This window comes from Thermobia domestica, chromosome 16, assembly GCF_964235325.1.
Source record: "Thermobia domestica chromosome 16, izTheDome1.hap1.1, whole genome shotgun sequence".
Classification (NCBI taxonomy): domain Eukaryota; kingdom Metazoa; phylum Arthropoda; class Insecta; order Zygentoma; family Lepismatidae; genus Thermobia; species Thermobia domestica.
In genome coordinates this window covers 124,551,170-124,564,372 of record NC_137469.1, presented here as the reverse complement: position 1 = coordinate 124,564,372, position 13,203 = coordinate 124,551,170, and the positions used below count along the sequence as shown (strand labels likewise).

At 32.4% G+C, this 13,203-nt stretch overlaps 1 protein-coding gene across 1 annotated transcript in view; it reads left to right on the top strand.

Moving 5' to 3' along the window:
- LOC145673394 (receptor-type tyrosine-protein phosphatase delta-like) overlaps positions 1-13,203 on the top strand; it is a 43,126-nt gene that overhangs the window by 17,897 nt on the left and 12,026 nt on the right. Inside the window, exons 3-6 of the mRNA XM_081743053.1 lie at positions 4,242-4,480; positions 5,337-5,409; positions 6,816-7,027; positions 9,055-9,248. Of these exons, the coding sequence (XP_081599179.1) occupies positions 4,242-4,480; positions 5,337-5,409; positions 6,816-7,027; positions 9,055-9,248 (718 nt within the window). The remainder of the gene's footprint in view (positions 1-4,241; positions 4,481-5,336; positions 5,410-6,815; positions 7,028-9,054; positions 9,249-13,203) is intronic.

The following is a 13,203-nucleotide window of genomic DNA, read 5'->3' as shown; positions in this document are numbered from 1 at the left end:
TTCAATGACATTAAGGACATAGCTGTATGTGTTTCACACAAATTTACTTCAAACAACACTCAAAAGAATACTAAAACAAAAAAGAAATAAAAACACTTTATAATACTTGACTGACTGAATTCTTTGCAATCAGTTTTATTATGGGTTCATCTTTTAAAATATGAATTGTCGATCTATATGTTGCTGCAAACTTATTTCTATTTTGACATCTGTAAAATATGTTCTTAAATAATTAAATTACCATTCTGCATTCCTCTATTCCTTGCAAAATTCGGAACTTCTTTGATAATATAACACAAACTTGAAAAAAAATAATGCACTGAAGCTTTATCGTCACTGAACACATGAATAATATCAACAAACACTATGCTTTACGAAAAAGCTCCACATCATGTTTAAGACTTATCACAATATTACTAAAATGGCACTTGTAGGCTCCAAGTCTTCTAATATGAAAAATATACTAAATTTTTTACACTTATTATTTTGTCTCACTGTATAGCTCTAGCATTTGCAAAATAGGCACTTTTTGCTACACATAGCACAGAACCTTGGGGGCATAATGCACAACTACAAAATACCTATGCACAATCGCTTCTGCAACACACAATGCGTAATGAAAACTAATATAAATAGAAAGAGTAAAATGAACACACACTATTTGAATAAAAGTTCAACCACATTTCACAGCACAACACAATATCACCACACTGACACTTGGCTTAAGGAATATAGTCTTCCATGTCTTCATCTTCAATCCCATCAGGCAAAGTGTTGCGGACATCTGTGCTTGTTTTCAGGTTTCTATAGAATTCCCAAAAAGTCTCGGAGATGAATGGCAAAAGATGAAGTAGATCCCTCTTCTTTTCCACCGATATAGGATTTGGTCCATTGTAGCAAACCTTTGGTACAAACTTTCTTGTCTGTCTCCCTCTCCTCCTGAAGCTGACCTTTCTGAAAATTCCGTCCTTGTCCAGATGTGTTTTAAAAGAAAAGCTGCCAGGATTCTGCTGATCGTAACGAAGCCTCTGAATGTCTCTCCAAAAGATCAGTTCTCCTTCCATGTCAGTTTTTCGTAAAATTAAATCCTGTTTCAGTAGTGATGAGAAGTCAAGGAAGTCTGCAGTTGACATTTCTGTAACAAAGAATGGTGTTTTCCTGCCTGTAACACGAACTAATTGGGCCCAATCATGTGGATGATGTATTGGAAGTCGATACTTCTTCTTCTTTTTTTCAATTAAGGTGTGGTCTCCATCACTTTCCATATGAGTGTGACCAGGGATTAAAAATTTATGGTCGATGGATAATATATTTGGATTGTTTTGGATAGCGACCATGCACATCACAGCCATATGGCTATTTTTGTTTTGTCCTTGGCAAGAATCAGAGTACATTATTACATGACATACATTAGATTCTAGTCCCATTAAATACTCGTAGATACAGGAAGCAATTTCGTTGGCTCCTCTTACAGCCTGCCCTTCATGCCACATGAAACAATGCGCTTGTTGCGTTTTACAGTTATGAACTGTTAGGTTGTAAGTCCAAAGCTGCCTCTTATAGAATGCAATAGAGTTAGTAACAACTGGTGTCGAAAGGCACTGTTGAAGATCGAAAGTGAGGGTAAGAGTTTCTGGATTGTCCCTTGATATTTCCTTATCTCTTCTTTTTTCTTCGTATGCCAAATCTGCCTTTAAAGTGTGCTTTTCCCATTCTTCTTTCATCTATCGTTACCTTCGGACAGTTTCATTCTCATTTGAAATTTGTCACATACATGGCATGTATCAGTTTTATTTTTCTTAATAGCTATTTTAAATTCATGAAAAACAGACTCGTAAATTCTACGACTCACGGGATTCTCTGGACATTGTTTTGTGTATTCCCTGTATAGATATGACAAAGTAAAGTGACTTGGTAAATACGTTTTGTCAGATTTTTTCCGAGTATAGTGACTCTCGTAAGTTGGTATAAAGAGAATATGTCTTCTAACTGCTTCTGTTGTCTGATCTGGCAATTTAGAAACTGCTGGATGTTTACCTCTTATGTCCTGGTCTGGAATTCCAGATAATTGTGACCGTTTCTTTTAAATAACTGTCTCAATGAAAGCCTTTGTTTCACGGAATGTTTTTATAAAATACGATGTACAAATTCCCTCACGTTTCCCATTTATATTTAAATTGTATTTTACAGTTATCTGTCTAAATCGGTGTTTATTAGGATCATTTGTCCGTATTCTTGTATTAGCCTTATCTTGATTATCGATCAAACTGGAAATGTACAGAACCCGTTTGTCGAAGCTTCCCATATTCCCATAGTCTTTGTGTAGTTCTACTCTGTATTCGTCTTTTATTCTTTCACTACACTTCATTCTGCATGTTTCTAGCGGTTGCATAACTTTTTCCTTCACTACTTTTCCTGATTTTGTTGTGTATTGTTTTCCTGTGTTTCGGGCTTCTTTTCTTTGTTGCCGTACTTCTCTTGTATCACCTTTGCTTCCTCTCTTTTCTATCCCTTCATGAACTGATTCGTTTGTTTCTTTCTCAATACTAATATCTTGACGTTGGCTGAAGAGATATTGATCACGTGTTACATCTTGATTAGAAGTACTGGGTAGATGTTCGTGTGGTTCTCCAAAAATCTTAAAGGATTCCTTATAGCGTATTTCTTTATCTCTCACCATAACTGTACGATTGTCTTCTATTTCGATGTTTTTAGCAAACTGACGTTTAACCTTCTTTCGTCTTTTTATTCCACCACTTTTCTTTTCTCTCGTTATTACCTTCCTATCATCCACGTTTCCATCTAAATCCGAAAGTGTTTCTGAATAGTCGTTTGGGTTAAAAAGAGGATCTTTATCCGTATCATCAGAAAAGTCAATTATTTGCCATAAGTTATCTGATTGCTGAATGTCATCAAGAGAGTCTTCCATTTTGCGTTTTTTAGCTAACGCAACAATCATCTTAATCCTGGAAAGCATTTCTAACAACTGCTGCTGTGGAGTGTGCTATTAATTTCACGTAGAGAAGGAAATAAGTAAATTTTCCGACCGTAGTCATATTAGTGATTAAATAACGTTTCGAATGAAAGATTTCTATTGTATTGGCGGCGGCTTTATTAGAAATTCTTGAAGCTAGAATTTCCTTTTCAGCTTTGCCTTTCAAAAGCTAGCTTTAAAAAAGGAAACAAAACATATAAAGGAACCGACATTTTATTTTGAGCTTTGCTTTTATTTTCAATCTAAAGAAACTACACGAAGCTATTGTTGTGTTATTACTATTATTGTTTTCGGCTTGTGATACGAGTATATCCCTCGCACCACCTGCAAGCATAGTAGAATACTCGTATATACACACACTACTAAAATATTTTTTCAAGGACAGAAGGAATAATATCAAGTTTCATATAGCATATCGATGCAATTTAACCGTATTTGGACATTCAGTATACCACAAAATCAGGTGTAAAATCGGACAAGTCATTCAATATTGACTTAACCTACTACGCACATAAAGTAAGAATAGTTCAAAGTCAGACAAGTCACGTTTTTGTGACTTAACGCTCTTTACACACGCAAAACATTAACTTTGCCCATTTGTCTGATTATGCACACTTCCATATCTCTCTTAAATATGAAGTTATGACTTAGCCGACTAGACACAAAGATGCAGAATTTTTTTTTTACACAAGACCTTGCAAAAATCTCAATTTCTGATTTCTTTGACTTAACCGACTTTACACACGCACGCCATATATATACTTAGACAAGGCCCGACAGGCATCCCTGTCCTACTGACCTGGCCACTTAGAGCCTGCAAAAGATCTAAAACTATGTTTTACTGTCAAGAAAAGCAGCCAACTAAATACAAAATGCTTCCATAACAATTCTTAAATAATGTATGTTTTATGTTCTTAGTCTTGTGTGATTCTTCGTTGATATCACCTCATTATCTCAGGTTTCATGAAGACGGACTAACAATGTGGAATGGAGAGACAATAAATAAGCTGAAAGTATTGAATTATTTTTATTAATGTTTAATTTGTTTATTAACCTCAAATTTCTTGATTATGACAAAATTGCATGAACGACACGCATGTCGGAAGGAACATAGAAATAGATTATATGTGTGAGAAAGATCCAGCCTTATTCTAGCTTCCTAACTGATATATATTTTAAAAAAATATTTGAAGAATATGCATACTGATGTTGCTAGTGTTGCTGTAGTTTCTACTTTTATTAACAGGTCCAGGCCCAGTTCAAAATCTTGTAGTGTACAAAAGAAATCGTCGAATGTTGGGTTTGCGTTGGGATAAACCGAAACAGTCATATGGAGAACTAGAATCTTTTACGTTAATATTTCGAAGGGAAAGTGATGGTGAAGAACTGTCGGAAACGATATCAGCATCCTCTTGCCCAGTGTGGAATACCTCTTTCTGTCATACGATAACAACTCTAACTCCAAATGAGGAATACACAGTTACGGTATGTATCATTACACATCACTTCTTTTAAAAAAATATTATAAAATATTAGCAAATATTAATTATTTTCTATTTTATAATATTACTGTATTTGACTGTTGAAGAACAGTAAGTCATATGACTATTTACAACTTCCACACACAGTACACATCTATCTATAATTTAAACAATTGAAATTTATTGATGATACCTCTGATATGACTAAACGAACCCTTTTGTAGGTCCTGCGTTACTTCACAGAAACGCTCTTTCGCAGCTGTTCATCATATGGGCATTGTATCTGAACCAATCCGCTACTTCAGATGTTGAAAGGAATTCTCACTCGTTCAATAATAATAATAATAATAATAATAATAATAATAATAATAATAATAATAATAATAATAATAATAATAATATCACGATTTTTTATTATATCCAGCTAAATTTCTGCATATCGTTGCAGTACTGAACTTAATTAAATCAGCTTTGTTCTTGACGAAACCTTAATTCTTAACCAATAGTAACTTTGTGGTTTTAAATTCATAATGTTTCAAATTTGTTTCTGCCAGTACGTAACTTGCTCGCTTCTCACCCTTAGGGTGGTTGACATCCTATGTTGCATGCCACTGCGTTAGTGTGCATATATATATATATATATATATATATATATATATATATATATATATATATATATATATATATATATATATATATATATATATATCACAGTTTCTGAAATTCAAAAATATGGGTGTTCAAAAGAATTTTATAGCTCAATTCTTCACTTCGTCTTAAAATTGTAAATTCACTGTTGTTTACCAAAATTATTGTCTTTTATTACTATTTGTTATTAATATTGCTATGTAAACTTTCAGGTAAGAGCCAGAAATAAGGAAGTCCCAGAAGACGGAGAGATAGCAACAGTAAGAGCAATTACACAAGAAGGAAGTAAGTATTTACTATAATTTTAAGATTATAAACAACACCACAAAAATGTTTTAAACAAACAAAATATAGTTATCTAGTTTCAAATCTCAACTTAGACCCCGACAGTTTTAAAAGGGAAGTTCATTTCTCTTGTTCGCAAAACAACTCCGAACATTTATTTGTATTGTCTCATTAACTGTGAATAATGACGCGTGCTAGAACGTAAATGAAATCTTAAATCAGATAATGAAACATTAATTTCATATTAAATCATGTGCTACTGAAACCCTTGAGCAGGAGAAAAGCTAGGGTGTTTGTTAAGTAGACTAAAGAAACTGAAAAACAGTATTTGACGAATATTACGAGGGAAGGCTTGGAAAGAAGTGAACTGTAAGTGTAAAATTTTGATCGTTCATTCCGATTTACATTTGTTTATTGGTAGAGGTGTAAGATTTAATACATATATATGCATTTTAAGTAATGCGTATACCAAAATCTCACTGCAGATGTGTCAACTAAAAATTGACAAAGGAGAAGAAAAGTAATATCTAATCTTAATATGGTACAAACCCCATTTACGAGAAAATTTGCAACCGACGGAGGAATTTGCACGATACTTGCGTACTGATTCTTGATCACTTGCTTCTGAAGATCGAAAAACGAGCCAAGGCACACAAATATAAGAAAAAACAGTGTTTAATTCCTGATTTATATAACATTATTCAACCCGAAATAAACCAAGTAACATCAATGCTACTACATATCAGCAATAATAAATAAATATTAAATCACATGAAACCACATAAACTTTTAATTAGTACTATCCTTGTTCTTCGCAGGCAATTACCGGCAAACGTTACAGTGCTTTGAACTAACGAACGCAGCTGTTATATTCGTTTTTGTCATTCCACAATACTTGCTACACTAAATACTGAAACTGACACCTATGCGGTTCGCAAATCACAAATCCTGCCTATAACGTATCCTGATTTCTTCTTATTTTATGGGAATCTACATAGCAGGTTGTTGACCGCACTGTGCGTCGTGGTAAAGGTTTCATGATGTGCTTAATCTTCATGTTGCATCACTTTTCTTGTGTTTATCGTTGTCTAGGAGTTGTTATCTTAGGTATTGTTGTGTAGGTTCAGCGAAATTGTGTAACAAATACATTGAAGTTCTGTGGTATGCAAGAGAATAATGTATATCTAGATTGGAAACATCATTATAGTCCGATGAAAAGCAGTGTTATAAGGTTCGAACTCCCTGCTATTATTTTGTTATTTTCCCAACGATTATGTGATCTGACAATATTGCTATCTACTTAACCACCGTAAACTTCCGATCACTTGACACATTTATTGATTTTAAGATTGATTCCTCTTTCGTCAAAATGTCTCGACTGTTGATATCTAAACTTTGCATTGCAGAACCTACAAAGCCACGGAATGTTCGCCTAGTTAAGAAAAGTGCTACATCTTTAACAGTGCAGTGGGATTATCCAGACTTTGCAAACGGAAAAATTAGGTCATTTTTAATCAATGTTGACCAAACTGACACCTACGATGCCAGTCTCTGTTGTAAATATTATCCTATTTTGGAATATGTGGTTCGTGGTGAGCAGGCTACATATAACTATGAGGTGAGAAATAATTTACTAAAATGTTTAAGTTAAACTTATTACTTTCATAATTTTTCAGGGGCGGGTAGAGGCATTTCTGACGACAAAACGTCATTTGAAACAATGTCTCAAAGTGAAATAAAACTTAGCATCGAAGATAGTTTTCTTGAAGACATGTACACTTATTTCTTCAAAGAGACATACACGTATTTCTTCAAATGAAGATAGAACATTTTGTTACACGTAACAACAATCTGTTCTTCAAGCAACTTGAAGATAGCGTTTTAATTGTAATTTATTAACAAACCATTACTTGCTAGCTTTTTCTAGTGCATTAAATATTCTTCTCGTTTCATATGAACAATTTTATCTTAGTTTCTTTCTATGTGTGTGACAAAATTTCAACGTAGCACACATTTAATAACAAAACAATACGCTACAATTCGAAATCTTCGTATTGACTATAATATCGTGATTGGATTAAAGCTGTAGTCATTCATATAAAAAGCAATTGCTAAGAGCACTTAGTTCTTTGTTACATTGTACCAAAAACGAGAAAATATACAGGATGTAACGGGAGGTAATGCAAATACTGTGGTAGGTGATTGTGCATGACTACTAGTTGAAAAATGTTCATATGTTCATATGGTAGCACCTTTGCAACTATTTAAGATGTATAGTACACACACACACGCATATATATATGTCTATATAAATAGTTTTGTTTAGTATTTTGTTTTTAGGTTATATTTTTTCTACTTTATTTTATACATGGTGCTAATAAACTATACCGACACTGTAAGAGGTGACTCCTCACATCAAAATAAGAGAAAAAGTTCATATGGACCTATGGCGAAAAGTGCATAGTTTCAGAGCTAGGGCTGTCCAAAGTCAGAGAAAAGCTAAATTTCAACAGGCACTGTTTCGAAACTATGGATGATGGTCCTTATCAGCGTAAAGGAAGCTACGTATACACAATCCAAAAGTGCATATTTCATTAATTTTCAATAAGTTTACAGGGTATTCCCCACAGGGTGCAATTCTCAGATATGCTCTCAATAGAATTTTCAGATATATCCCGATTTTAAGGAGGGTCGAAAGTAGGCAGGAGGCAAGCCTTGACAATAATGGACATCCAATGCTTCGGAGGGGAGTTGGAAGTGTTAAGAACCGGCAGCTTCATGTTCGTGTGTGTGTGTGTGTGTTTCTGTGTTTGTGTGTGCGAAATAACGTGTGATACGATGTATTTTGTCATGGTATAATTCATGCTTTCTCCACTTAAAAGCGTGAAGGCATACAACCCAGCATGCGTTTTCCCGAGTACGAGAGACCGTGCAGCTTACGATCCTTAACATTTTCGAAATTGTTCCAAATGATTTCTTGTTCACTGCTATCAAGGCTTATCATTTGCCTACTTTGGACCAATCATAAATTCATAGCATATCTCAGAATTCGGTTGATGGCATGTCTGGGAATTTCACCCTACAGGAAATACTCTGTACACCAACTGAACATTAATGAAATATGCATTTTTGGATTGCATATGCGTGACGTCTTTTACACTGTAAAGGACCACCATCCACATCCCCTCGAATTAGAAATAGATAATCTTGAAATTTGACTTTTTCGAGATTTTGGACAGCCCTAGCTCTGAAACTATGCACATTTCCCCACAGGTCCATATGAACTTTTCTGTTATTTTGATGTAAGGGATCACTTCTTGCAGTTTGTCGGTATAGTGCATTAACACCCTATATACATATATATATATATATATATATATATATATATATATATATATATATAGAGAGAGAGAGAGAGAGAGAGAGAGAGAGAGAGGGAGATGATACATCTTAAATAGTTGCAAACATGTTACCATCAATTCTTTCTTGCAGGTAAATTTCCTTCACATCATAAATACCTTCACGAATGTATTTATATATATTTATCATTAACAAATATAATAAATATCATTTATTAATTTATAAATATATTTATATATATTTATATATATTTATAAATATGAAATGTGTTTATATATATTTCAGATAATGGGCCTAGAACCAGCTTCTAAATATTTAGTTGGCGTTACAGCGAAAACAACTTTAATGGGACCTGGTAGTCAAATTAACGCAACCACAGAACTTCCAACGCCAGTGATGGAAAAACCTCACGTTGAAATGGAAGGCAATCTATGCAAAGTTACATTTAGTCCACTGCAATCTTTTACTGAGGTTCAGAGGTAGGTTCTACAATTGATATTGACTACAATATTTGCAAATTTACATTTAGTCACCTGAAGGTCTGAGTGAGACTATGTGATTGGTCCAACACATAGAGATAAATTTTGTCTGAAGAATTTATTGTAATTTATAATGGCAGTTATCATATTTGTTGCCTGGTTTATTTTATCAGTGTATTAGTATGGACTTGCCAGTTTGAGTTGCTTTGCATGTGATTATTGATGAAGTTTTAAAGGTAATAAATAGGGCTCATAAATATCGAAATGTTTCTGCTACAGTACCGGATTTATTAATATCTCTGAGTCAAAATTATTCCAAACTGCAAATATTCAGGAATTCCTGTGGCACATAAATTGATATTATCCTAGTAATATTTAAAAAATACTTTTCTTTCTGGTCATCGATATTCAACTAAATGAAATCATTTATGTTTTGTCACTTACTCTTTGCTAGTAATGACTTCTAATAATTAACTTTTTTATCAAAAAGTATGTGCAGTACTATCATAATGTAAATTTACATGACGTGTCTTGGTCTATAGTTTGAAAATCTTGGTGCCCGTGGTACGAAGAACATATTGACTTGGAAGTTGCAAATAAAAGAAGAATATCAATTTACCTTGCTGCTCGTCCATTTGATCACTGTGTGCAATTGAAAAGAGAATTAATGTAGAACGTGCTGATGTAGAAAATGGAAAATCGTTGAAAATGTTAAAATTTACGATAGGTTTAGTACTATTGCTTTTTAGATAGATAAACGAAATACTTTTCTCTTAATTTTTCCACTTGAACTTAAGTTTTGGAAAGTTTTATGCTACTGTCTAACTTCTTTTTAAATCGACAGTCAGTATAATTTTTGAATGTACTGATCATTTGAGATCTATTTTCCTATAAAATATCTTGTGTGTATTCTTGCAGACTATTACTACATATATATGCAATTAAATATTATATTACTGTAATGTAATACTAGTCATGTTACATCATGTATAAAGAATGTGCTGTTCAATAACTTAACAAAATAGTCAATAATTGAACTTGACAACAAGAAACTAAAATACGAAATCAATTAGTCCTTCATTCGCCCTGAAGTTCGTAAGATGAGAGAACTAAAGTACAGAGTTAAATTCAGAAACATGATTTTAATCTAAGGGTATATGTCATATTTGAAGTGTGTTGATAAGTGATGAGTTGAACATTTTTTCTGTTTCGTAATTGTTACGTTCTACTTTCTTTGATTTAAGTAGTGGCAAGATGAGCAAAACTTCCAGAGATCATATTTAGTAATTAATATTGAAATCAATTAGAAAATAAACACTAAGCTCTTCGTTATTAAGACAAGAGAATATGCACATATAACGTTCCCAAATTCCCAACATTCCATTGTAAATTTAGGATTGTATAGTTATTTTTCTTTTTTCGCTGAGGCCATTTGCTACTTGCAAATCTTCCAATTGGAATCGCTTGATATTAATGATCCATTGTGCTCTAAGACAGACAGGAAAGCTCCAAGGCAATACGTTGAAACATTGAAAAATAGTATTATTTTATAGATATTAAAAATTTTAGATTCCTCTTTAGAATGAATAAACTGAGGAAGTTGTAATAAAAATTAGTAAAAATCAATTACTACAATATTAGAAACAGTTCCAACTTGTTCCGTGAATTTTTGACGACAGTACAAGAAACGATTGTAACTTTCATAATTCTATGCGTTTCTTATTCTCCAGATACACATGACTGTAGTTTCTGCTTGTTATAATCACTGACATTCGAAGGATAATTGGATCCTTTTCGGATATCTGCCTCCGTACATATTTGTAAGAAATGACCGGAAGAGATAAATCACAAAATATCCAACATACATGCATTTTATTACAACTTGTTTTATCAGTCAATTAACGAAAGTGAATTTAACAAAACGATTAGATAAATAAAACTTCTTGAACTCCGTGAAATTCAAATGTAGACAGGCCAATGGACATATTAATTTATATTGCATATCTTATGATAATTGTACGATCTACAAAGAACAGAGTTAATTAAATATATGCTAATGTTTTAAAAATTGCGAATTTAAAGAAAATAGTTTACAGTATAATCTTATTCAGATACTTATTATTAGTCTATAGTGAACCATGTTTAACCCTGTGAAATATTGTTGAATGCAATTTATTTCTAGAAGTGATATTTTTATTTTTCTTTCTTTCTTTCTGTCTTTTTCTTTTTCTTTTTCTCTCCTTTTTTTGTTTCTTAGGCTTTGAACTTCACACTACTCCAACTGTTAGTTGCAAAATATTATACGAAATACGCTTACTTTTCTTCTTGATTTTCGTAACACTACACAATGTGAAACTCTTGTATACTTGTTCACTGTCAAAATAGAACATTAAATTTTTTCTGCCTTTTTACACGGTCAAATTTAATTTCCTCAGTGCTTTTGATGTTTTATCAGCGCTTTCAAAAATCATTACTTTTGAAAATAAACCGTGTATGTACGTGCGCGTTCATATATCATTAAATTTTATCTTCAAATAAACCTTTGAACACTGCACAACATAAAGGTCGACTATTTTTTAAAATTCTATTTGAGTAATAACACAAAATTGTCATTAACATACATCAGTAATTCAAACAAAATAGCTTTTTTTTCTTTTTGGACTTCTAAATTTAAGTAGGAAAAGTAAAGTTTTAAATTTATTCTATGAGCAAACCCTAGAAGACAGCGTATATGCGCATTTGGTGACAAACGTAGATAATTTTCGACTGATTCTTTCTACTTTTAAATATTTGAAGTCAATATCTAAATCTTCTTTATAACAGGTATAACTGAAGTGAAACATATTTTACTTTGAACTTTATTATTATGGTGAAGTAAAGGAAGAAATGCCCTACAAGCAACACAAACAAATATTGTTGTAATTCAACTATGAAAAACGATAAATTACTGATATGTTAACTTAATGTGGTATTAGAAATGGACCATGCGAGGAATAAACATTCTTAGTAAGTGACAACTGTGGTTGGAAGTTATTACATAGTAATTATTTAAAAAGCCTTAAGATTGGTAATTTCTTTAATAACATTTGACCTCAAAGTAAAACCCATCACGATCAATATATAATATGTTTAAACCTCTGAATGTGTCGTACAAAACGTTCAAATGAGTGACGTTTAACAGAAACCATTACAATCTGCCATTTCTAAGACACTAGATAAACTTAAGGTAAACACCTATCACGAAAATCTATCTCTTTTGAAGAGTGATTTTCGATCAACACGTTCCTTTTGTTTCGCATACCCAAAATCTAGAAATGAAATTCAAATTGTTTGTTATGAATTTCAGGTATTATAACTGCATAGTTCAAAATCAAATATTACCACTTGTAGTGCAACCATGTTTGATATCTGTGGATACAGGTTATATTTAACTTTTTTTATGGAGAAATCACATGTACTATCATAAATCGAATTCGTACTATGTATACTTCTTTTTACGGTTACTTAATAAAGCGAATGTGTTCTAATCCTAAGATAGATAATATAAAATACCGTCATCATAAAAGGTAATCAATGAAAGATTTAACCACATATTTTCTATTGCTCGTACCTTGATAATTATAATTGATTTGGTTAAAATGTAAACGTCCACTTAACGAAAACTTTGACGATTTGAAAAGAATATAAAATACTAACTGTAATCATTTGTGCTCTCTGTCAAATTCAAAACTATTTAAATCAATGTAGAATGCGCAGCTTCAGTATACAGAGAAATCCTTACATAAGAGCGAAAATAGTACTCACCGAAAATGATAAATATTAATATAAACCAATATCACATAGTATAACTGTTTTCTTTCTTTCTCTTTTCTTTCTTTTATTTTTCTAAAGAAGCTAATATAATCAAGGTTCAGTTGAAATATAAATCTAGCGATCAAATTGTAGCTAATTTTTC